The sequence below is a fragment of the Eschscholzia californica genome, unplaced genomic scaffold, assembly GCF_041429995.1.
Source record: "Eschscholzia californica isolate CP2 unplaced genomic scaffold, dmEscCali1.0.p SCAF_6, whole genome shotgun sequence".
Classification (NCBI taxonomy): Eukaryota; Viridiplantae; Streptophyta; class Magnoliopsida; order Ranunculales; family Papaveraceae; genus Eschscholzia; species Eschscholzia californica.
The window spans coordinates 38,651,192-38,676,139 of NW_028238483.1; the positions used below are offsets into that span (position 1 = coordinate 38,651,192).

The 24,948-nt window shown below is 36.2% G+C and overlaps 4 protein-coding genes and 1 long non-coding RNA gene across 5 annotated transcripts; 4 read left to right on the forward strand and 1 right to left on the reverse strand.

Annotated features, from left to right (window-relative positions):
* Positions 1-1,665: 1,665 nt before the first annotated feature.
* LOC147534597 (meiotic recombination protein DMC1 homolog) lies at positions 1,666-3,716 on the reverse strand. The gene is made up of 5 exons (XM_086648949.1): positions 3,502-3,716; positions 3,360-3,405; positions 3,077-3,154; positions 2,845-2,911; positions 1,666-2,213 (listed from the first exon to the last, which is right to left on the reverse strand). The coding sequence occupies exons 1-5, from the start codon at positions 3,524-3,526 to the stop codon at positions 2,076-2,078; spliced, it is 354 nt and encodes a 117-aa protein (XP_086505075.1). The 5' UTR covers positions 3,527-3,716; the 3' UTR covers positions 1,666-2,075.
* A 988-nt stretch (positions 3,717-4,704) lies between these two features.
* On the forward strand, positions 4,705-5,821 carry LOC147534598 (UvrABC system protein C). The gene has a single exon (XM_086648538.1). It carries the CDS (start codon positions 4,894-4,896, stop codon positions 5,512-5,514), a length of 621 nt encoding a protein of 206 aa, XP_086504664.1. The 5' UTR covers positions 4,705-4,893; the 3' UTR covers positions 5,515-5,821.
* Positions 5,822-7,753: 1,932 nt separating this feature from the next.
* LOC147534599 (uncharacterized) lies at positions 7,754-11,605 on the forward strand. Its single transcript, XM_086649053.1, has 5 exons — positions 7,754-8,309; positions 9,102-9,265; positions 9,537-10,304; positions 10,530-10,670; positions 10,855-11,605. The coding sequence occupies exons 2-5, from the start codon at positions 9,113-9,115 to the stop codon at positions 11,461-11,463; spliced, it is 1,671 nt and encodes a 556-aa protein (XP_086505179.1). The 5' UTR covers positions 7,754-8,309; positions 9,102-9,112; the 3' UTR covers positions 11,464-11,605.
* A 1,567-nt stretch (positions 11,606-13,172) lies between these two features.
* Positions 13,173-13,929, forward strand: LOC147534600 (uncharacterized). Its single transcript, XR_015228250.1, has 2 exons — positions 13,173-13,262; positions 13,499-13,929. It is a non-coding gene; the product is annotated as an uncharacterized LOC147534600 (long non-coding RNA).
* A 4,433-nt stretch (positions 13,930-18,362) lies between these two features.
* Positions 18,363-21,762, forward strand: LOC147534601 (protein IQ-DOMAIN 17-like). Its single transcript, XM_086647121.1, has 5 exons — positions 18,363-19,414; positions 19,529-19,855; positions 20,021-20,269; positions 20,375-20,512; positions 20,599-21,762. Exons 1-5 carry the CDS (start codon positions 19,283-19,285, stop codon positions 21,499-21,501), a joined length of 1,749 nt encoding a protein of 582 aa, XP_086503247.1. The 5' UTR covers positions 18,363-19,282; the 3' UTR covers positions 21,502-21,762.
* Positions 21,763-24,948: the final 3,186 nt, after the last annotated feature.

The window sequence follows — 24,948 nt, forward strand, 5'->3', positions numbered from 1 at the left end:
AAGCCCATTAGTTGTGTCTGCCCCTAAGTCGAAATACTTGTCATCGTGAATGAGGGTGTGGGTCATTTGAATGGGCGACGCCTATTTTAGTACCGGTTCCATTTTTGGTTAACTCAATATTATGGGAGTTTCTTTCTCCATTTGTTATTAACAATTTCATTAGTAAATTTTCTTCCATCTTTTTATATATTTCGTGGAAGTTCAAACAACATAAAGATTAAAGACCTTTAAAGGTAAGTTCGGGATAGAAACAGGTATGAACTTATGGGTATGTATGTAGAGTCCTCGTCCTTAAGTAAACATAAAACCCAAGATTGATGGTCAAATATATCCCAACCTAACTTTAGGGGGTCCAAGTTCTCTAAAGAATAGCAAAGTTCAAAGAAAACAAAGGTTCTCCTCCCTTGATTTGTTACTTTAGATTTTATGTTATCTTTATTTTTGTTATTCCCTATTCCTATCTTTCAAACTTCTCCTACAAAACCCTAGCCTCTAGCCAGGTTTTAAGATTGATTTGTTGCGGCCAACTATAATTCGACAATTTCATACCATCTCTCTGGTTTAGTTCATTGTTGAAAAGAATAGGGTAAGACTTGAGTCGTTGGTTATCTAATAAGATACAACTGATTGTATTAATTTAATATACTAGAATAATAGGACTAGGACGTAGTCAGAAAGGAATAAGTTAATTCAGTTTTAGCCTTTCTAAAGATTAAAGACTCTGTGAAAAAAAAAAGAAATTTGTCATCTTTAGTAGGGTATTTAGGTTAATTTAAGAGGCCAAACTAAAACAATCCCAATAAGAATTAACCTTGTAAAGGGAGCTAGAGTTAAGCCATTTGAACTACAAGCCCAGCCCTACCAACCCGCTGCTTGGCCCGTGGTGAAAGGTCTATTTTAGTACAATATATAAGTTCCTGTTATTCATTATTTTTTTTTGGCTTAAATATTTTTTAGAGGTAATTTCTATAAAGGTCAAATTAATATTGAAAATGAGTAGAAAAGCACAAAACATTTCAAAATTATTATTCAGGTCAAAAAGTGTGCAAATACTAGAATGCCATTTTTTGTCATTTTGTGTAACTAAATTCTTTTATTTTTCTTTAAACTTTAAATCGATATAACTTTTGCTTGAGATGTCGGATTTGTATAAAAATTATATTTTTAGAAATGATTTTTCATTAGCTTTCTAACAAGATCCACTTTCAATATTTTTTTACAAAAAAAAAACCCAGAAAAAAACGGCGTTTTTTCCTTTACGTTTTTCTGCAAACGTGTTTGCAACAAACTGTTATGCAAACGCGTTTGCAACAATCTGATATGCAAACGCGTTTGCAACAATCTGATATGCAAACGCGTTTGCAACAATCTCTTATGCAAACGCGTTTGCAACAATCTCTTATGCATACGCGTTTGCAACAATCTGTTATGCAAAAGCGTTTGTAACAATCTGTTATGCAAAAGCGTTTGCAACAATCTGTTATGCAAACGTGTGGTTGCATAATGTAATCTGCGAAGTGTGTTTGCAAAATACAGATCGCAAGACATGATTTGCAAGCTTTGCATAATATAATCTTGAGTTGGATGTCTTGCAAATTCGATTTGCAAATCGAGAATATAAACTATTAGGATGTTCGAACCACTCGGTTCAGCTCAAATGGTTGATGGATCAAATTATTCAAAATTTTCACTGCAAAAGAACAAGCTATCGAAGTTATTTTGATGATTCGACAAAATAACGAGAAATATGGTGATAAACTAATTTCTTACAGACAAAAGTATCATTCTTCGAATCAGAACAACACAATAAAAACTAGATATACTACTGCGAAATGTTTTCGGAACCTTAAAAAGAAGTAATCGAGATAGGGAACAAATGAAAAATGCAGTCACTGAGATACTGAAGTTGCTCATTTATTTTCTTCCACAAGTCGTCGAACATTCGAATTTCAGAATCTTTCTGTTTTCCATTGTCAAATTCATCTTCAAAATCATCGTCGATTAATAGTGAATGGTGGAAACCAGAATATCCACCATCATAGAGTTGTTCGTCCATTGACCCACAACTTGACGGTTCAAGCTTCCATAAAATGGTTTAATGCATACACATCACTGGGCTTACCCCACAATCTAAGAAGATAAAAGTCTGACTCTGCTTTAACAACGCCAGGGGGTAGTCTTTCTGCGCCTCGAGGATTTGTTGGAACCCATATCTACACGATATTAAGGGGGGTCAATTAAGCAGCAATATACGGACAATATTTTCAAAGAATTAACAGTTTAAAGCACGGATTTTGCAGGGTAATACTGTAAACCAGAATGGACCTATATGACTCATGTTCCTTAGGCTTACGACAGGAACTTAAATCCCAATTTTACGAATTAGATACTTATACTTTATCACCTAACTAGATGGATCTTGCATGTGGCTAGTACATCAAAACAAGATTGAACTAGCAGATAATTATGAAGATGCTAATAAATAATGGAGGGAAGATTGAACGACAACATCGACGTAGCATCTAGTACGCCAATAGAGGAAAGATAATTATGAAGATTGAGCTACTTTTATTCTGACCCTTTACAGCAGACCAAGCATGGTGCAACAGGCTTGAATTACTATCTTCCATGTATTTAAGATCGAAGGAAGGGATAAGGCTAGACGGAAAGTTGTCAGAATCAAATAAAAATCGGAAAACCATTTATCCGGTTAGTATTGACATTATTTTGATTCGAATACAGATTAGAACTGTTTTACGATGTTTGTTTACCTTAGTTAGTGAAACCAGGAATGGCACTTCCATGAATTTGAAATAGGATAATGAGTTTGTAAGTGTTGCTTACATTATCAAGTATGGCCCCGTGATCCTTTCCAAATCTCTCTGCTATTGGTACGATTCGATCTGGTCGACTGGAGTTAACACAGTTAAGATGAAAATTTAATGTGCATAATCAAATTTAGTAGAAGTTGTTGTAAGCATAAACCTATCAATACATGATCAATCATCATGGATGGAGCATCAGGTTAGTTGCAAAAATCTGGAATAAGAAGAAGAAGACGAAAAGTGAATCTTACAAGGTTCTTTCTGTATCAATGTAGGCAACTTTCCCATTTCCCCCATGCATGTTAGTGGGGAGATGTTCATATACAACACTAAGAAAGAAAGAGTCAAATTGATTACATAGGTTAATCATATTAATAGAAATTAGGGCAGAAATGCAATCTGTGTGGAGACACAAAGAGTATGGGCGAGTTGAGTATTCCCTCACCTGCCACATATCATGAATAAACCAATCAACATTCCATCTACTTAATTGGAGTAATTTTACCAGAGAGAAGAGAGAAGATAAGTTCTCACCTGAATTCTCCAAAAGCTTCTGTAATCGACAGAGTTTCAATTCCACCTTCAACAATCAAAGCATATTGCGAACAATGTTATTAAGAGAAAAGGAAAATATCTCAACAATCGAAGCATAGGATCGCAAGGAGAACAAACATGCCTGAATTTTGTAGATTAGATTTCATTGTTAGAAGATTGATGAAGAAGTGCTGAAGGAGAAGCTGAAACCCTAAAATGGTTCTCGTTTTTTAGGGAGAAATAGAGTTTTGGGATTAAGGGTATTTTAGGAACTAAAAGAATAAAAACTGACCTTATTAATAATTCCTCATATTATTTCAAACCTTATTTATCATTACTAATATTATTATGACAACTTTTGATTAATAGAAAAAAAATGATGGTTTTCTTAGTTATTATGATAATATTTTGAACTCAAATAGCCATTTTCCCTATTTTTTATCCACTAATCAAGTAATCATTCGGATTAGTTAAATTTAAGCTTTTTTATTCTTTTCAAAGTGAAAGTAGCCGAATGGTGGAAGCCCTTAAATCCGGGAAACAAGAAAAAGTAAACTTGATCCTGACCCCATCAGGACCACTTCCTTTCTAAAGCCTATTGCATCTCAGCCGTTTAAAATAATATATATCAAGACTCTCAAATTGAGGGTTTACAAGGTTTAGATTGATATGTTTTAGAGAAAGAAAGAGTTATTAGTCTATTAGATTGTGGCAACATCAACCCTATTTAAAGTTTGATAGCAAATAGTTCTCAATATATTCCGTATGAAAACGGTTCATAATCAAGTCAAAGCTCATTTCCAACATAGAAAGCTACCGAACCAAGTAATAACTTGACTAGCTAGGTCTTTTGTGGTCCATATACAGATATACTTGAAATTGACGAACATTTACCCGACTACCACAATATTGACGAGTTTGTGATTGACCACCAATCTCGGGTTTTAAAAAGGGTCTATTCTTTCGTCAAAATTTCTGATGGACGTTTTGTTTCTCGTAATCACAATCAACTGTAGGAGTAACACGTATGTTAACGACCAATGACCCGTCTCTATACTCTTCACATAAATACTTCGATGAGGCTAATTGTGGTGGAATATTTATGCTCATAATTATCACCCATATATGTGGAAAGGCTAGTAGCCAGTGGTAAGGTCCACTTCCTAGTTTTGTTAGTGCCACATATCACTTGGTCAACACTTCATTTATATCTAAGAAAGAGTATCCAATTTTGATGCTCTCTTAAAGAACATAGTAGATACAAGAAAACAAATATATCTGGAGCCCATTTTCATTACTCTTTTCTTTCTTCTTTCTTATTAATTCTCTTCTCTTTTTGTTCCAATGTAGAAACAGATACTCATGTCGGCTATTATTAGTAGCTGTAAAGAAAGACCCTCCCACCACCGACTGACTCCCCACCATTAATTACTTCTCTCTTTATAAACTCCATCTCTCTCTCTCTCTAATTTCTCTCTCTACAAAAACAAGACCAAGGAGAAAGAAGTTTCTTGTACAAAACATAATTCAAGAAATGGGGAACTGTGTATTCCATGGATTTGGAGAAGTAGAAGTAATAAAAGTAGTAACATCAAATGGAGGAATTATGGAATTTTACTCAACAATCACAACTGAATCCATTACAAATGAATTCCCAGGTTATGGAATTTACAAATCAAAGAATACCCATTTCTCAAAACCACTTCTTCATAATGAAGAACTTGTTCCTGGTGAATTATACTATCTCCTTCCACTGCTAAATAATGAAAACAGAGTAGTAGGAAATAAAATTCCCACCACCCATGGAATTGATTTTCTCACAAAATCAAATTCAAATTCTTCATCTTTATTCACACCTTATAGAATGTCATTTGATAATCAGGGGATATTGAAAAGATCAGATAGTGAAATGATAAGAAGTAGTAGTACTGGAAATTATAGTAATGGTGGTGGTGGGGTGTGGAAAGTAAAATTAGTGATAACTCCAGAACAATTATCAGAGATTTTATCACAAGAAACAAGTACTGAAGCGCTTGTAAATAGTGTAAGAACAGTTGCTAAATGTGGGAATGGAGTTAATTCTGTATCAAGTTCAGATCAATGGAGTTTATCAAGTAGTAGGAAAGCTTCATCAACTGAGAATTTCTTGGTTTAAGTATTATTGGTATATAAAATTACAGATTTTCTTTTTCTTTTTTTTCTCTTGGGTAGTAGAATTGACAACTTTTTATATAGTCTGGTTATTGTAATGTAATTTTATTTTGTTTTAGTACTTTTTATAGCCTCCTAAATGTTTCATCCAGAACTACTTCTCTTGTTAATCTAATTTTGTACCTCTACCAGTGTACAAAATAAATAGTACATCACTTTTTATTACTCAGTTTAGCTAACTTATATCTAGACTACTACCAGTGTTTGTCTTGTTAGATATGAATCTGAATCAACGCCTCAATTTATTCAAATCAGATTTGAAAATATATGTTTTCGTCTTACTCGTCGATTTAAATGATTCAGATTTTTAGATTGAGAGAATGAAAAAAAGAAACATACAACAGCTACCAACTACCGTAGTCAAATAAATATAAGTGTTAATTCCCAGCCGTTCGTCAACCCACTTCAAAGTAACTAAAAATGATCGGCAGTAAGACTTTCACTCCTTGGTCAGATTACTTGGAAGGTAACATTGTCGCGAGAATTTGTTTGCCTTCTCGGTATGCCTATAAAAGGATAACTATAAGAAAACATGAAGAGCTCCTCTCAATGAGAAAGTATTTGCATTTGCAGCCAAACCGTAAAAGAGAACAACCCCCAGGGAAAAATGAATGCTAAAGAAAAAAAGAATAAACATAGATGAAGCAAAAGAAAAAATGTAGAGAAGCAAACCCTATTCTTTTTCCTAATGAACATCGACCATTTTCTGTTCGCCTTCTCGCGATATTGAGTTGAAGCTGAAGTAAGTTTTGCGATTTTCTGAGTGCCCTTAACCATTTTGTCTTTGTTGGGCTCTGACTATTGAGCTCACATGGCTATAGCTGAATCAAACGGGCCAATAGGAATTCCAGTGACCCACTTAAATGATACAGAGTTGGGCTCAGAAAAGAATGTAGTGTATATAACTTTCATGAAAGAAATTCGAGTGGGCCTATGCAGAAGAAGAAAGAGGAACGTTAAATGCGCACACCATTCTATATGCACTCACATCTTTGACTCATGCAAGACATACCTTTGATGTGATGGTTCCCCAAGATCAAGACTCTATCCAGATAAAAAAATGGAAGAACGAGCTAGGTTGTCGGTGGGAAAAGATAGGAGGCGTGCGGGCAGGGCCTTGGTGAGACGTTCTTCTTTCGAAGCGTTGCGCTAAGAGAGCGAGGGCGCCCTTCTGGAGTGGGAGTGTGTCCTTTCAAATGACAACTGCCTCTTCCTGCAGCTGTATGTAACAAAAATGGTGAGCGTATTTAAAATTTCCAAGAAGAAATTGATTAGTGCAGTTGAAGTTAACAAAACCAATTTAATCTAACATTAGTTTGAAGGACAAATTTGATTTTAAATTGGTTTTGGGTCTTTTAGAATTGTTGAATATGTAAATCAAAGCTGAAGAGCCACAAGAAGGGTACCTTTTCGGATAAACTTCTTTAGGAATGATGGAGAAGTTTTAACTTCATAGTTTCTTCTAAATTGAGTTCAAGAGGCTAAATTAACTTTTATGACTTGGACAATTAATCCAGTGTGAATTTGTCTGTCTATGAGTCTTTGTCTATCTATCTAAATTTTAATAGAGAGAATGGGGACTCAACGTGCTCTGTTTAATATCGACAATTATTCTGAAAATCATTTTTGACCTAACAACTTATCAAAAATAACTTTCCGCCCTATATGGCTAAAGCACGATTTCTTAAACATAAATAATACTCCCTAGGCATTTGATTGAATGTTGGCATTTGCATCATTTCCTCAATTGACTATCTCTAGAAACAAGAAGTGATCATGGATATCACAAGCCCACTCAATTTACAAGGCAAGAACCTGCAAAATTATTCATTAATTAAGAGGGTATGACTAGAAAATTGTACATTTTGAGAGGCCTTGTGATTTGTGTATGGGGGTTAATGATAATGACCATAAAATTGTCTGGTTTAGAACTTAAAACAATTAAAATTCACTCCATCCAATGACAAAAAAGTAGCATAAAAGGAATAACTTTTCATTTTGTTCTTTGGGGGTGCAATTTTTGTTTATAAAATTAATGAGATGCCAAAAGTAGAAGAATCTTTAGGGTGAAAAGAATAAAACTGTGGCAAGTATTACTAAAATAAAATATTTTGATACCATAGTTTAATGATGTAACATTCTAAGACCTTATTGGTATATCTACCAATGTGGAGTAATAATTAGAGAGGATAAATCTAAGGCCCAAAAAAGGAGCCCAAATAGGAAATCCAACCCAATAGGGAATTATATTTAAAAAAAAACCCAAAATGTTAGATTACCTCTCTATCCCTCCAAAACAATTTGTTCCCTCTCTTATCCCTCACTCAATTCCCGCCCAAAAAAAGCTTGATTAGACACAACCCTCTCATCACTCATGTCAGCCTTACTCTCTTCTCTCTCGGACTCCGCGCGCTCTCTCTCCTCATTCAAACCGGTGAGACACAAACTCTCCATCTCTCTCTCTCTCTTCATTCAACCGATTGCTCACTATCTCTCCTCTCTATCTCTCCTCTCTATCTCGATCAAAACCAGAAACCGGTCCATCTCTATCTCCCTCTTTCTCTTTTTCAAGCGAAACAATCTCCAGCCATTAAACCCTATTTGATTCGAAACGTTACAGCCGAATCTCTCTCAACCAAACCTATTTAAGCAACCGGATTTACTCTTTTTTCTCTCTATTTCGCTCTGTTTCAACGAATCTCAAGCTTCTCTCTCGATTTCTCTCTCTTTCACAAACAGGTACATCTCTGTTCTTCCTCTAACTCTTGATCCTCTCTCTGTTGTTGGTAAATTATTAGGATTGTTGGAACATTTTTGGGGTTTCTTGTTTCACATCTGTGGGTTTTGGTACAGATTTAGGGGTGTTTGAAAATTTGGGGGAGTTTTCAAACAATTAGGGTTTATGATTTCAAGTTTAGTAGTCTGATCTATAGTCTGTGATAAATCATTTTGGGTTGTTTTTCGAAAAAGTTTTAGGGTTAAGTTGCTCTAAAGTTTGTGATAAAACATTTTGGTTGTTGTTTTGTGATTTCGGAACCATTTGGGTGTTTATGGTTCTTCATCAAGCTTCTAGGTTAGTTTTGTTTTAACATTTAGGGTTGTGATCCGAAAGTTAGGTTTCTGTGGAGACATTTAGTACTTTGTCTTTGTTTTTTGGGGGTCTGTCTTTGTTTATGAAGTGCATGATTTGGTTTATCATTGTGGGTTGTGTTGAAGAAATGTTGGATTATGTTCAGACATTTTGATAGTTGTTAGTGATTTCGAAAGCATGCATCTACACATAAAGGTCATTTGGGTGTTTATGATACTACATCAAGTTTCTAGGTTAGGGTTGTTTTAACATTTATGTTTCTGTGGAGAAATTTAGTCATTTGATCAAGATTTATGGGTTGTTGATTAACAGAATGTTTTTTTTTTAACATTCATGGTTGTGAAAAAAAAAACTAGTATATGTTTATACATTTTGGTTGTGTAGATACATTCTGCTTTTGTTTGTCTTTGTGTTTGTTTGAAACATATGAACTTTTGCAGACAATCCCAAGATGGTTAAAACTAACACAAAGAAAGGAGATGGTGCTGATAAGAAACAACAGACTCCTGTGAGGGCTAGCCCCAGGAAAAGACCTGCTGAAGAGCCATCAAATGCTGGGCCAAGCAAAAAAGGCAAGAAAGTTGCCAACCCCCAACAAGCAAAGGTGTGTTATTGTATAAACATTTTTTACAATGTTCTGACAATAATGTTTGTGTTCTCACATTTCTTATAATTGTTATGCATATTTGTTAGTGTGTTAACATTCTGTAAAATGTTGCTTCAGTTATTGATCTGTCATTATTGTGTAGAGGCCTATGCTTATTGTGTAGACACATTAAACAATGATCTACCATTACTTATTGTGATGAAGCATTAAGTTTACTGTTGAACATTTTGTTGAATGCCCTGACATTTCTGTTATTGTTTCTGTGAAGCACCGTGGGTTTACTTCAAAGGCGAGAGTGGACAAGGTGGAGCCTCAACCAAAACCAACAGAGGCTAAAGAGCAGAAGAAGAAAGCTGCTTTCAATTACAAATGTAACTTCAAAGCAGTTTTCAAGGTGGCGCGGGAATTGCAGTTATATATTACTGAAGAGCAAAGGGAGATGTTGCTTTCTTCACCATTCGGGGCCTTATTTAAGGCAGTGACCAGTTTTAGTTTCCGAACAGAGAATGTGATGGAGAAGCCGAACAAAGCCATCTATGATCTTCTGTACTGCTATGACAAACAGAGCCAAGCCTTCAACATCGGAGGGAAGTTGATTCAGTTCACTCCCGGAGATGTTGCTTTGTTGTTGGGAGTCCCAATGGAAGGACAAATATATGATGCATTCCCAACCAATGTCACCATAGATGTGGCTAAGGACCAGTTTTTGAGCAAGTATTTCAAAGACTGTATTGTTGAGGGAAAGGCTGCATCTTTTGGGGGTCCCAGCATCGAAAAGGCTTTGCATGTGGCTGCAAGAACAAAGGCTCCGGCCATTGAGTTCTTGAAACTATGGATTATGTACATGGCAGCCACATTCCTGTTTGCTTCAGCTGCCGGCTCCTCGGTTGTCGGGAGTTTTTATCACAATCTCCAAACGGAGAGAATGATGAAAAGAGTTTCATGGACGAGAGCTATTCACTCCTACATGATGGAGAGAATAAACAAGCACTCGGAAGACCCGGCAAAAGCTTCAGGATGCCTGACTCTTCTCCCCGTAAGTATTCATAACCATGCACTTAAATGTTTCATAATTTCTTTTAGTGATAAAAGTTAAATTAGTTTGCTCTGACATTCTTTTAAATGTTTCATCATTCTTTTGGGGCTTCTGTAATGCTGAAACAATTTGGAGAATGTTTGGGCATGTTATAAAATGTGTTTCCATTTCTTATGGTGATAAAGAAAAACAGTACTGACCTAAGAGTGTTTAATTTCTTTGCAGTACTGGTATTGCATGCACACCAGGATCCATGAGGACCTGGTTGGAGAAGTAGGGGTCAGTCCTAGAATAACTCGATGGATGATCGAGCCATTCTTCCTTAAAGGACTGGAAGAAGAGCTGGAAAGCATTACAGAAGAGCAGGTAATTTGTTTTAACATTTCTTATAATGTCTCGGTGATTTAAACTAATGTTCTAACATAACTGATGTCTGAGTGACATTTTAGGAAATGTTGGAACATTTGAAAGAATGTTGGAACATTTAATTAAGTGCATGTGTTTTTTTAAGAGGTGTTGAGATAATAACCTTATGTATCCCTTCTTGTAGGTGAAGGTGGAGTTGGTGGCGGAGTCTGTGGAAGAGGAAGAGTTGTTAAAGTTCACGGAGAGGGTGGTGGAGGAGATGAATGAGGAGGAAGTAGAAAAGTTGAAGGAGGAAGTGGAGAGGTTGAGAGAAGAAAATTTGTTGGTTAAGAGAGAGTGTGAGATGGTTAAGAGAGAGAGTGAGATGGTTAAGAGAGAGAGAGAAGTATTAAAAGAGGAGTTGGAGAGGATGAAGAGAGAGAGAAGAGAGAAAAATGATGTATTGGAATTTGATTTTGGTGTAGGAGGGGAGGTGGATGTTAGAGACGAGGTTGGTAGAGAGTTGGTGACTGTTGGAGAGGAGGTGGAGGGTAGGGAGGTTAGACAAGAGGTGGAGAGTGGAGATGGTGGAGAGAAGATAGTGGAGCAGGAAGTAGCCCCAAAAAATGCGGAACAAGTAAACGTAGAAGCCCGCAACGAAAAAGAAAGTGATGCCGAAGCCCAAACTGAAGGAGCAGAAATAGACAATAAGGGTAAGAAGGCAATTTCTGATGAGTTGGAAAAGGGTCAAACTTCAGGGGAGGGGCACAACCAGGAGCAGAAAGAGAGCCAAGTTGCTGGGTCAAGTGAGTAAATGCTCACGCAATTCTTTACTTCTGTTGACATTCCTGTCTTTGCTTTATAAGAATTTGGAAATGTTGGAGCAAACACCAGAATGCTTCAACATTTGAGATACTGTTATAAAAGTAATGAATATTGTCTTTGTTTAGATTAAAGTTGGTTTTATTTCTAGTTTTTTTTTTTAAAGCAACGTATTAACTTGTGTGCAATCAATCTATCTTCTCTGAAATTCTTACTTACTTGTCAGATGATTGGTATGAACATAAATTGTTCCGCCATCGTTACAAGTTTTTTGATAAACGGTAAGTAAACGAGTTCTATCGTACTCCCACGATGTCTTTTACCACGACAATTGAAGACTTTCTTTTACCACGAACGACAATAGACTGGTCGGCTAAGTAATAAATAAGAAACAAACAAGTAAGTGTTCTTCTCCCACATAAATACGTAAAATGTTGGAACATCCGTGATAACGTTTATATATATTGATCAAGAATTGGAGAATGCTTTTTGTTAAGATTTGGTTTTCTATCGAATGTTGACTAGTTAAACGTGTGGTGGTGGGGGACAGGTGAAAAGTCTTTTGCAAGTGTTTTGAATGTAGGTGAAAAAGAGACGGAAGAACTAGACTTCCAGCTGACTTGGCCTTCAGCTTTCTTTTCAGAGGTTTGTGAAGTGGCCAAAGAATATGAAAACTACGAGATCGTGGAGAACGAAAGTTCTTCTGAAGACGATTTTGTAGATAAGCCAAAGGTTGAAACGGCTGAAGTTGTGGAAAAGAAAGATAAAAACAAACCAAACTCTTTGGTGAAGAGGGTTAAAACACAGCCAAGAACCCGAACCATGACCGAGAAAGGCAAGCAACTCGAGAAAAAGAAAACAATCAATGTAGAGGACATTATAGAGTTGGGAGCCGGAAAGTCAGAAGAGGAGAAAGTTAAGAAGCTTGGAAACTGGAGAAGAAGCCCAGTCTGGAAGAATGTCAAGGAAGATGAAAAGGGTCTGATGGAAGAATTCATCAGGAAAAGTGACAAAAGGTACGAGTAGGTTACTGTAATGTTCATGCACGGACAATAATGTTTAAACATTCTTGTTTGTGTCGTAACATTAATTTTAGCTTACTGTAATGTTCTAGCATTGGTTGATATGTCCTATCATTGCAAAAGGTGACACTGTTTTTTCCACATTTTCCAGTACTAAAGTGTGGTTTAGTGACGGGATAAACGACATATGTGGAAAGCAGCTCGACATGTTGATGATGAATCTAGAATGCGATTCACAGATAATCAACTGGGCCAGTTCCTTCGTCACTAACCACAAAGAATTGAAAGAAAAGTGTGTGCTTTGCCTCCCATCAGAGATCTACGTAAGTGAAGAGATTAGAATGTTTTCCTATCGTCATCTTTTATATGAGTGAACATTTTGATAACTTTGTGTTTGTTCGACAGACAATGATAAAGTCGGAGGTCAACCAAGCTTCAATCGAACATATGCTCAATCGCACGTTGAGTAATAATGCTGGGAAACCGGAGATATTGTTTGTGTGTGCACCAATCTGCCACCCAACAACGGGGGACGCAGCAAGGGGGGGCACTGGACACTATTGATATACAATGTATTTCTCCATAGGTGGACCCATTATGACTCAATGTCATTTGACAAGAAGAAGGCCAAGGACTGTTACGAAAATGCCAGGGAGTACGCGGCATATGTCGAGGATGTAATGGAAGAAGTTGGGTTCACAATGTTTGGAACCCAACAAAAATATGCAGATGTCGTTGGGGAGCCAGAATTCCCTACTCAGGGAGAAAAGTAAGTGTTCTCACTCTTTATTTGTTCCAACATTATGATGCATGTTTTAATTAGTTTGAAATTGTTCCAACATTCCTGGAAATGTTGGAACAAAAACTTATATTTTTTTAGAAATTTGATAAAAACACACGTCGTTATTAATAATTTAGTCTCATTTAACATTATGTTTCAGAATTGTCTGTGACTGTAGACACATTATTGGTTATGCTTTAACATTTCGTTTGTGTCTTGAACAGCCCGGATTGCGGTCTGTTTGTCATTTTGAAAATTGAAGAGCTCGTGGCAGACTGCACGACAACAGGACCCAAACAGCGTACAGAAAACCCAGATTGGGTATCCCTGGCACAAAGGAAGAGGGCCAAGCTAACCCACAACATTTTGAAAGAGAATACGATATCTTGGAGGATGGCCCGAGCTTGAAGTAGTTTCCCCTGTGTATGTTTTTTTTGTAAAGGATCTTTTTTAATCAAAAATGAAGTAGTTGTTCAGGTAACGGGTTATGTTCATATCACTAAACCCGAAACGACTTCATTCTTGATTAGATTACAAACAAATATGGTTTGTAAATTATTTTGGGATGTTAACAACATACAATGATTTTGGATGGGATGTTTATGTTAAAACAATATGAAGTAAATTTGAATATATTATTATTTTTCTTCAACAACATGTGTGACATGCATTGTCCCCTTAGAGTTTGTTTCAGGGAAGAACATACACAGATATGTTAGAACATTCCTTTCAATGCTGGGACAAATTGATAACTGTTTGAGAAATATGTAATAATGTTCCTTCATTAATACGAATGTATTCAAAAAAATCCATAATGTTGACACATTGTAAATAATAGTAAGACATGTAAGAATTCATTCACTGAACATTTTGTAGAATGTTATAACATTTTCACAAGAGAACAAAATATGTACTAAATACCAAAAAAAATTTCTAAAACATTCAACACAATGTACAGACAGTCTGTACACATGTTGAGACATATCGTTGATGTTGAAGCATTTAGAAAAATGAGAACTACAGTTGGGCCCGACATGTTGCACTGTTGTGATAAGAGGGTTGGTTGCACCTGCGACATATTCTTTTCCTCCTGGTAACATCTCCGGAACTCTGCAACCGTGTTGTACGTGGTCTCCCTGGTGCCCTTCTAACTAGTGGAGGAAGAGTCTTGGTTAATGGATCAAAAGTATAGGGTTCGTCATAATTTGGAACGGGGTAAACACAATGTTGGTATGTGTTCCTGTAAGCCTCAACCGTCCAGACTGGATCGTAAAAACATGTACTATCACCCCGAGTCTTGTTGATGCATAACATTGCATGTTGACACGGAAGCGAATCTACTTGCCAACGCCGACAAGAGCATGTGAGAGTACCAAGATTTACGGAATGGCGTGGAGTCGAATATACTTCATAAATAAGTGGGGCTGCCTCGACGTATCTCCAAGTCTCCGCAACGTTGTATTTCGCTTGTTGCTCCAAGTTAATGGATGGGCAAAGAAATGTATTCCATCCAATAGCGGCGTCTCTATGCTTTCTCATCTTGTTCATAATCTTCTGTCTTATGGCATCCAACAATGCTGTAATAGGGAGAACGCGGGCTTTCTTTACCATGTTGTTGAAGCTCTCAGACAGTTGGGAAGTGATGGCGCCATACATGTAAGACAACATTATAACGTCTGTAACAACATTTTACGGAATGCTTATATTAAATCATGTTGTGTTCCAACCGTACACTAAATGTGTAAACATTAATTGGAATGACAAAACACTAGGAAGAGTGTCCTCTCATAACAGAAGCTATGATTAAATGTGAAAAAATTACTGGGTAAACTTAAAGTGTGCCGGTAACAAGGTTCGTGGTGTTTCAACATTTCAACTGAAAATGAGTAAACAAAATACCTATCTCCGGGGAAAAAGGAATCTGCCCATGATTCCGGATTAAGGGATTGGAAAAACCTCTCCACATTGGTTCCACCCATCTCAACCATTTGTTCAATGGTTGCGTGATACTCGCTCTCGGGTAATGCACGTGCCGCCGTAAACATAAGACTCTGAAAATAACGTGACTGGCGCGCCCCGTTACGTATTCTCAAGTTTAGATTACATCGTAAGTGCCAAGCACAGAATGAGTGGTGAGCGGTGGGAAAAACATTCTTCACGCCTTTTAGAATTCCAGCATGTCTATCCGAAATAAAGGTGTAACGTTTGATCGGATCCACCACTAATTTCAAATTTTGCAGAAACCAATCCCAATTATGATCATTCTCAATGTCCACAACTGCGTAAGCAATGGGGAAAAGACCTAACAAAAAAATAATAATACAAAATTAGTGCTGCTGATTCATAAACCAATAGTGCATTAGCAAATGATCAAATGTCTAAACATACTTGGTAATGTTCAGTGACACCAATAAATGACGCATCATCTCACTGGATGCAGCGATATTGTAAATCGTGTTCTTAAAATTTTGTCAAGTGTTGGCAGGAACATTAGAATGTTAACGTACGATGTGAAATGAAAACATACCGTCGTTTCCGTCCTTGGTAACCGCAGCTAAAATGCAGCCATTAAAACGTGTTTTGGCGAATGTTCCATCAATATAGATCACGGGACGACAGTGTTGAAACCCAAGGATAGATGCGTGAAGCGCAATAAAAACTCGGACAAATCTATTGGTAGTGGGTTCGATTTGCAAATCAATTATGCTATTGGGATTAGTAGTCGCCAAAGAATCTACGTACCACTTCAACTTTGCATAGGGATCACCCTCCTGCCCAAATACTTTGTCCATGGCTACCTTCTTACCACCGTAAGAAAAGTAATAGCTCAACTCAACACCGTAATCGTCTTGAAACTTTTCTTTAACTTCAGCAGTACTCCAATTTGGGTGTTTTCTGATGTCGTCATCCATTAGGCTGCCAACAAGTTTACTAGAGAGTTTGGGATCCGCAGGTTTGAGAACAACATCGAGACAATCGTGTATCGGTTCGTATTCTTTCAAAAGAAACACGGATTTACATCCCAATGGTGCAACCCCGTGGACTCTCCAATTACATCCGGGTTTGGAACAAACGGCAGTCACACGACATGGTTCATTCTTGATATATTTGTAGTTGTTCTTGGTTGCAATGGTATAACGACCAAGAGCGTGTTGAAAAGCTTTGACACCACCAGGGAATATTTGCCCAATCTCCGTAAATACGTCGCCCCATGAGTCACATACTAACTTCTTGTCATTATTTTGAGATGTAGAAAGTGACCTTTCAGGTTCCATACTGCAAATTTGAATAAAATGTTGTGAAAGTATCATAAAATGTCTTAACAGGTTGTCAAATGTTATAACAAAATATGGAATGTTGTAGCATTGTATTGCATGTTCCAACATTCCTTGCACTGTCATATAAACTGGAATAATTTTTTACCTTGGTAAAAAATGTTTGCGTTTTTGGGAAATTGCAAATTAACTGGGAAAATAGGGACATTTAACAAAATGTATTAACACATAATACAGAACTGTTAACATTACACACAATGATGTACAAAGGTACACAATGTTAACACAAACTGTCCTGTTTAGTTACAAAAACAGGAAAGGTTTTGAGAAAAAAACTAATAAACTGAACGACCAAACAAGATATATGTGATAAAATCATATGGTCCACACTGCAATGTCTGATCATTTCATAAAATGATAATCACAGTAATCATTAGATAGCATTGCAACAAATATGTTAACACATTATAAAAGTTAGGTTAACATTTAACAAAATGTTTTCAAATTCTGAAAAATGAAAGTACAGAAACAGAAGTGTAGAGAAAAAACCATAAACTGTACGGACAAATCGTAAACATTGGGAACAAAAACAGAAACTAATCATCACAAAAAAAGGATGAACAACTAATAAAAAGGTACCTGGTTTTATGGAAGAAGAAGATGATGACTGAAGTTTCTACAGAGAAGAAGATGATGACTGAAGCTGATGACTGAACCACGAAAAAGGTAAAAAGGTTATCTATCTCGGAACGGTTTTTCCACCAAGAAGAAGATGACGAATGAATGAAGGTAGAACTTTTCAGGTCTGGGCTTCAACGAAAACAGAGAAGAAGATGATGAGTGAACGAGCAAAGTAGGCTCTACAGTGAAGAAGATGATGAATGAAGCAGCAAAGGAGGGTCTACAGAGAAGAAGATGATGAATGAAGGTGGAATAGATTGAAGAGATGGCCGGCGAGGTTGGAGAGAGAAAAGAGAAAAGAGGGTTTCGTGTTGGGCGGTGAGGTAGAGAGAGAAAGAAACCCGGTTATGGAGAAAGGGAGATATTTTAGAGAGATAAAATTTTGGTTTGGAAAAGGAGGGAGTAGTTGGATATATATAGGAGGCAAAAGAGGGAATAGAAGAAACCATTAGGTCTTAGAGATACAAGTTGGGAAGAGATGAAGCATAGGGATGTGTATTTGGGTTTGATATGAATTATTATTTGATTATTGGGTTTTGGGTGAAATAATAAACCTTGTTGGGTTTTTTTTTGTATTTGGGCCCAAAATTTGGGCCTTTCATCAAAAAATTCTAATAATTAAGAGTTGTTCTTAGTTCAACTCCACCCTATTGTGTAATTATTCCTTAAAATCAAAAAAAAAAAAATTCTTCTAATTTCTATAAGGAAACAGAGAAGGAGAGAATAGACGGACAACATACATTGTATTAGTTAGGTTAAGTATATAGTCTCTTTTTAAATAAAATGAATTGAATTCTCAAAACTTTTTTATTTTTCTTGTGCGAGAGCAAACTCATATATACAAGTCACAACAAAAGCGATGAATGCTAACTTGTGTAAGATCTAATTCAAGATAACTTTGGAAAAACACAACAAAATAGACAAATATCGCTCAAATTCACAAATCCACTGGTCTGTTTGAAACTGCAATTCTATACAAAAATCAGATGAGCAGTCAAATCTTAACTTCGTCGTTGACGGAAAACTAGATTGTTTTAGTCACAAAAAAACAGGGTTTATTTGTTTATCATATAAACATCTTCAATTTTTACCAATGGATGGGGCTAAAGTTTTGAATTCGAGGACATTTTTTGGGGAGGCATAGGGATTTCTTGGACGTGCCTGATCATGCCCGAAAACATATTAGGCAAAATAATACTACAGCTCAACTTGTTATCTCTTTCTTTATAGACAGATCCACTTAAAATCCAATTGAATACTACTAGATTGAGGGAATCTGAATGGGTTTGACTGGTCAATGCTGAGTCAAGCCAGAACAACTCATTTTCCAAGATCAGGTCCCCTTTTTAAAATGAGCAAAAAAAAGTGGGCACATTTCAAACAGATACCACCAAATTACTCTTCTCTTTTCATTTCCTCCCCTCAAATTTAAAACACCAATCGCTCTCTCTCTCTCTCTCTCCACTCAGATCCTCATGTGACGCCATGAAAGATAGAGAGTCAGTACTGAGTCCTTATTTACAAATTCAGGAAAAGATGAAGATTACCCTAAAAGATCCTCTCTTTAAAGTTTACTTCTTTTTTCTTTTTTAGTTGTTTGGGTTGTTGGTGTTAGCCATTAATAAAGTTCTTGGCCCTCCTTCTAACGACACAACGTGCACAGACAGACTCCCTCACTTATTTCTCTCTCTTTTAAGCTTTTACTGTTTTCAATACCAACCTCTCTCTCTCTCTCTCTCTGGAGTCTGGACCCTTTCTCTCTCTCCTCTTCCTCTACTGTGGGTATTGAATTTTTAATTACAAAATGATTCACAAACTTCATAAATTTACAGTACATCACTGACATCTCCATTAAGTGTTTATTACCATGCTACTAAAAGACACCTACCCTTAGCCAGATATATTGGATGATTTTCATTTCTTTTGTAAAATCCAATTCTCCCCAACCTTTTTTCAGGTCTCTGTTTTTTTTTTTATTGCTTCTTAACTAGTTAAGAGTCGAGTGTGAAAATCAGTAAATGCAGCTAAGTTTGGATCAACTGGAATTATTTCATGGGGAAGAAAGAAGGATCTTCATGGTTAACTGCTGTGAAAAGGGCTTTTAGATCTCCAACAAAGAAAAATGAAAAGAGTTCTAATGGTAGAAGAAGGGAAGAACACGGGGAAGAGGAAGAAGAAGAAAAGGTGAGACCTTCCTCTTGTTTTTGATCTTTTTAATCGATTTCATTTACTGGGTGTTCTTTAATTTTTGGTTTTTGATCAACAAAAAAACGAATTTGGATTTTGGGTGTTTTGCAGAAGAGAGAGAAACGAAGATGGATTTTCAGGAAAACGTCAAACCCTGTTGAACCGGTGATACAACAACAATCTGAAGCTAAAACCACAACTGAAGCGGTAGCGGCGACCACAATTTCTCCACCGCCGGCGGACACAGTTACGGCGGCGGAGGTTGTTGCAGAACAAAGACACGCCATGGCGGTTGCAATAGCAAAGGCGGCGGCGGCTGAAGCAGCGGTGGCGACGGCACAAGCTGCGGTAGAGGTGGTTAGACTAACCAGACCTACTAATTTTCCGAGAGAAAATTACGCTGCTACTATGATTCAGACAGCTTTCAGAGGATATCTGGTAAATTCAAAAATCAAAATGTCTGATTTAATTTTCTTCAAACTCAAATTTTGAAACATGGGTTTTGATGATTTAATCGATATCTTTTATGGGTTTTAATGATTTGATCAAAATATTTTTTTTGGGGGGGGGTTTTGATGATTTGATTAAATTTTGGTTTTGAAGGCAAGAAGAGCACTTCGAGCCCTAAAAGGGTTGGTAAAGTTGCAAGCTTTAGTGAGAGGTCATAATGTGAGAAGGCAAGCTAAAATGACTTTAAGATGTATGCAAGCTCTGGTTAGAGTTCAAGCTAGAGTGAGAGATCAAAGAATTAAACTTTCTCAAGATGAAAGTAGAAAATCCACCATTAGTGATTCTAATAGTTTATGGGATTCTAGGTATTTTACAGACATTGCAGAGAGGAAATCTATTACTGTAAGTAAATAAATAGTACTACTAATTGAACTTATTTAAATCTTCATGATTTAAGTTAATTCAAGGTATTTTAATGGTGGGTTTTGATTTTGATTTTGATTTCAGTCAAGAGATGGTAGTAGTATTCCTGATGATTGGGATGATCGACCTCATACTCTTGAAGAGATACAAGCTATGTTACAGTATAGGAAAGAAGCTGCTTTTAAACGTGAAAAAGCTCTCTCTTATGCTTTCTCTAATCAGGTTTATATCTCTTCTTTTTTTCTCTCTAGATTTTGAATTACTCATATTCTGAAATTTGTTTGATTATTTATATACCCAAAATGAAGATATGGAGATCAGGAAGGAATCAATCAGCAGGAAATGAAGAAGAATTAGAACCACCAAAATGGTTAGATAGATGGATGGCAACAAAACAATGGGAAAATAACAGAGGAAGATCATCAACTGATCAAAGAGATTCCATTAAAACTGTTGAAATTGATACTTCAAGACCTTATTCTTATTCTTCTTCATCTTCATCTTCAATCCGAAGATCACAACAACAACAACAATTCCAACATAATTATCATCCTCATTATCATCATCAACAACAACCTAATTCACATTCTGTTGCTTCACCTCGTCATAGATCTTTTACTCATCATTACTCATTCAATCAAACTCCTGTAACTCCATCTCCATCAAAATCAAGACCTATACAAGTTCGATCAGCAAGCCCACGTTGTTTTAGAGAAGAAAGAAATTACCCAACTGCCCAAACCCCAAATTCAAATTTCTACTTCAATGGTGGAGGTGGTGGTGGTGGTGGTGGTCAGAGAGTAAATGGTGGTGGCTATGGGGCGATTAATGGTGGCGTCGGAATCGATGGTTCAGTAGTACCAAACTATATGGCAGCAACAGAATCAGCAAAAGCAAGGATAAGATCACAAAGTGCACCAAGACAAAGGCCATCAACACCAGAGAGAGAAAGGGGAGGAAGTGGGTCATCAGTTGTTGGATCAGTGAAGAAACGTTTATCATTTCCAGTTCCAGCAGATAATAATAGTAATAGCTCTGGTTATGGAGTTTTGGGTCATCAGAATTTGAGGAGTCCAAGTTTTAAAAGTGTTCATGGTGGAATTCATTATGGGATTGAACAACAATCTAATTTATCTTCTTGTTATACTGATAGTTTTGGTGGTGAGATTTCTCCTTCTTCAACTAGTGATCTTAGAAGGTGGTTGAGATAGAATTTTTGTGATCAGAGAAACGATGGGGATTTGATTGAGAGGTATTAGAACAAGTATTAAGGGCTAGTCGGAATTTGATTTTTTTTATGTTGTTAACTTATTTAGAAGTTTGTATTTTTAATGTTTGTAATCATAAAACTAAAAAATGATGGTTTTCTTGATTGGGTTTTTAAATGTTTGTATGAATTCTCTAATGACATGGTTTAGTTGTGATAGAATTGTTATTGATTAAATTAAAGTAGTATATCATTTGGATAAAAAGCTATTAGTAGAAGAAAACACTATTCTAAATTGATTTTTCTTTTCTCTCTTTTTTTTAAAATCAAGGTGGGGTATGTGAGAGGCACGTGATAGTTAAATAATGTTCTTCACTTGCAAAAAAAAAAAAAAAAAAAAAAGTAATGCTCATTTTTTTGAATTAGAAATGATAATTAGGGGTGGCAATGGGTATCCGTTTACCCGAGAACCGAACCGACCCCGAGTCTTAATGGGTAGGTACTGGGTATAGGTTTTAGATCCATTAAGGAAATCGGGTCTTAAATGGGTATACCCGAAAGGACCCGACTAGGAGGCGGGTCCTTATCGGGTATATCCGCCGGGTACCTGACGGGTAGTGGGTACCCGAGATAATACGAAAAAATACCCTAGATTATATAGTATTCTTGTACGTCAGGGTTTTTCTCACCAAGTTACCAACTCACCAAGTTATGAAATTTCTCAAATCCTCTTTTCCTTGGTTGAAAACTAATTTATAAAACACAAAAGTGAGCGAGTTAATATAACATAAAGGTTCATTTCTTCTTTCTTGATTCCCCTAATCTCTAATCTCTTATACTCATCAACTATTGTACCCGAGATATTTGCTTATTTAAGGATCTATGTCGTTTATGATATTTCTTTTCACTAGATTCATGCAAATTCTTCTACTTTAAGAAATATTTGATATACTTTTGTGAATACCCAATGGGTACCCGATACCCGATGGGTACCCGAGAATTTTAAAGGTTCCGGTTCTGGATCCTTTGATTGAGGTACCGGTACAGGAACCGTCAAGAACCGAAACCGTTACGATTTATAGGTTCCGGTTCTGGATAGTTAAATACCCGAACCGGAACCGACCCGTTGACACCCCTAATGATAATGTTAGTCCAATATAGCCGTTATTTGATAATTGGTAAAGGTGGGGTTTTCAATTTATTCCCCCCATAGTTTGTAACATCTTTTGCCCCAAAATCAGGCACAAGAGTCAACATTTGGTTGATAGTCTTGATATAAACACTAAAACTCTACGACTCGCATTTTGAATTTGAGTTATTAAATATATAAATAAAAATATATTTAATTAAGTTTTAGGTTATATGTATGTTGTTGGTTTTTAGGCTCTTTGTATATTGTTGGGTTTTACACCTCTTTGGTTGGTTGTTTAATTCAAGCGATTGTCATGCTTATCACATCTTGATGACGTATCGGTGTCATGTATGACTGTCGTAGATTCACAGTCCATCTCCAAAAATAAAACAGGAATAAGCATTCAGACAACTTTCATCCACGATGAAAACGTTGCATGCCGTCTTTCTGGTAAACCAAGGAGTTTTGGAGTCTTATTTCTGTAATTCGAGAACAACCCTTATTTTTTGTCATATTGGTTGTTCTAAAAAACGACCCGGCAAGAGCCATTTATGGTCTTTAAGTTTAAGATGGGAAGTTGCAAGCCCTTATCTCTGTTTGCAACAAAAAAAAAAAACCATTCTTGTATAGCTAGTAGAATGTGCTGGTAAAAGTTTGAATTTTGGGTGTATCATTATGGGCCAAGTAAAAAATATCTTGGTTGCCCATAATACTTCCAACCATTTTTGAGTGATCAACCGCGTCAGCCCAAGCCAAAGTTACTACCAGCAAGGCCTATTTGAGCCCTAGTGCTAAGATCTAATTCTGGTACGGGCATTACCATGTCAAAATTATGGGAGTTTTATAAGCACTCACGACTTGTAAAGCTGAAGAATATTTTCTTTGTTACAAAGAAAAAAAATTAGTTTTATGTCCTCTGCATTGTTGATAATACTAGTAACATAAAGACTTTTTTTTTTTAATTTCTTGTACTAACGATTTGCCAACAACTGATAGTGCAGCTAGTGCGTAATACGAATTTACCGAACTTCTTTATAAATAAAATAGTTAAAACTATTGAATTTGACGATTTTACCTTTTTCTGACCTATTATTTGGACAAGAGTTGAAAGGTAATATTGTTGGATTGTCACATCTATAAAGCACTTTTTGTTGATCAAAATGGTTGGCCTCATTTTTGTTGGATTACATCCACGGGTACAAATAAGTGGGATGTTTATTTCAAGCAATCTAAAGAGATACCACCACAAAAAAAGTGGTATTCTTATAATAATTGGACTCATTTTGAGTCTGGGACCCAATCTGATGAACTTATTAGCACACTCTTTAAGTTGTTTCCCTAGTAATAATGTACAAATTCAGTTAAACCCTAAAAGTTGTTTAATTTCATTAACAACCCTTATCCTCCCCTCCCATCAGGAAACAATTAATAAATTAATAACAAACATTGATTTGAGATTATGGGTTCCCAATCTCTCTCAAATCCAAAAGAACAAAAATGACAGCCTCCACTAAAATGAGTCAAAATATAAAGTGGCCAGCGTAATTTTTGTAATGCTCCGTGCTCCGGTTATATCGTCGCTACTTTTGACAATCAAACCTAGTTCTACATGGACGAGACTTTATTTTTGCATGAAGTCAAGTGAAGCCTACCCAGAAGGGTTTCGACTTTCTACTATGTTTGAACATGCACCTATAGTCAAGACTCTAGACACTCTGCGAGCCATGTGGGACTACTGCTGTTTCTATCATTTCACTCGTTAAAGATTGGATTCTGTAAAGATCCTTAGAGAATATTTTATATATATATTCATATATCTATATATTATATATTATTGTGAAGATATTACATATTATTATGTTGCTGTAATTACTTAGATAATTATATTTTTTATTTTAAGGAATTCTCATATATATATATATATATATATATATGAGCTATTGTATATTCAAAAAGAGTATGAATAAGAAATAAAAGAAAAGTTATTTTTTCAACTTGGTACCAGAGCTATGAGTTCGTTCATAAGAAGAGGAGGAAAAGATTTATTTTTCTTCAATTAGTACAGCGGGAAACAAGAAGAAATCTTGTCTTACAATTTTATTTGAGCACTCTGAATTTTCCAGAGCAATAACAAGTCCTGAAATTGGGATTCAAAAGAAAGAGTTGGGTATTGGATTAGAAGTATTACGTCTACAACCTCCATTAAAAGTAGGGTATTTTCTTTCTCTCTCTAAGATTATTAAGCTCCTTTTTTTTTTTAAACCTCTCTCATCTTGTGTAGAGGTTCTTTATTTACCCTCTTGTTCTGATTTACTATAC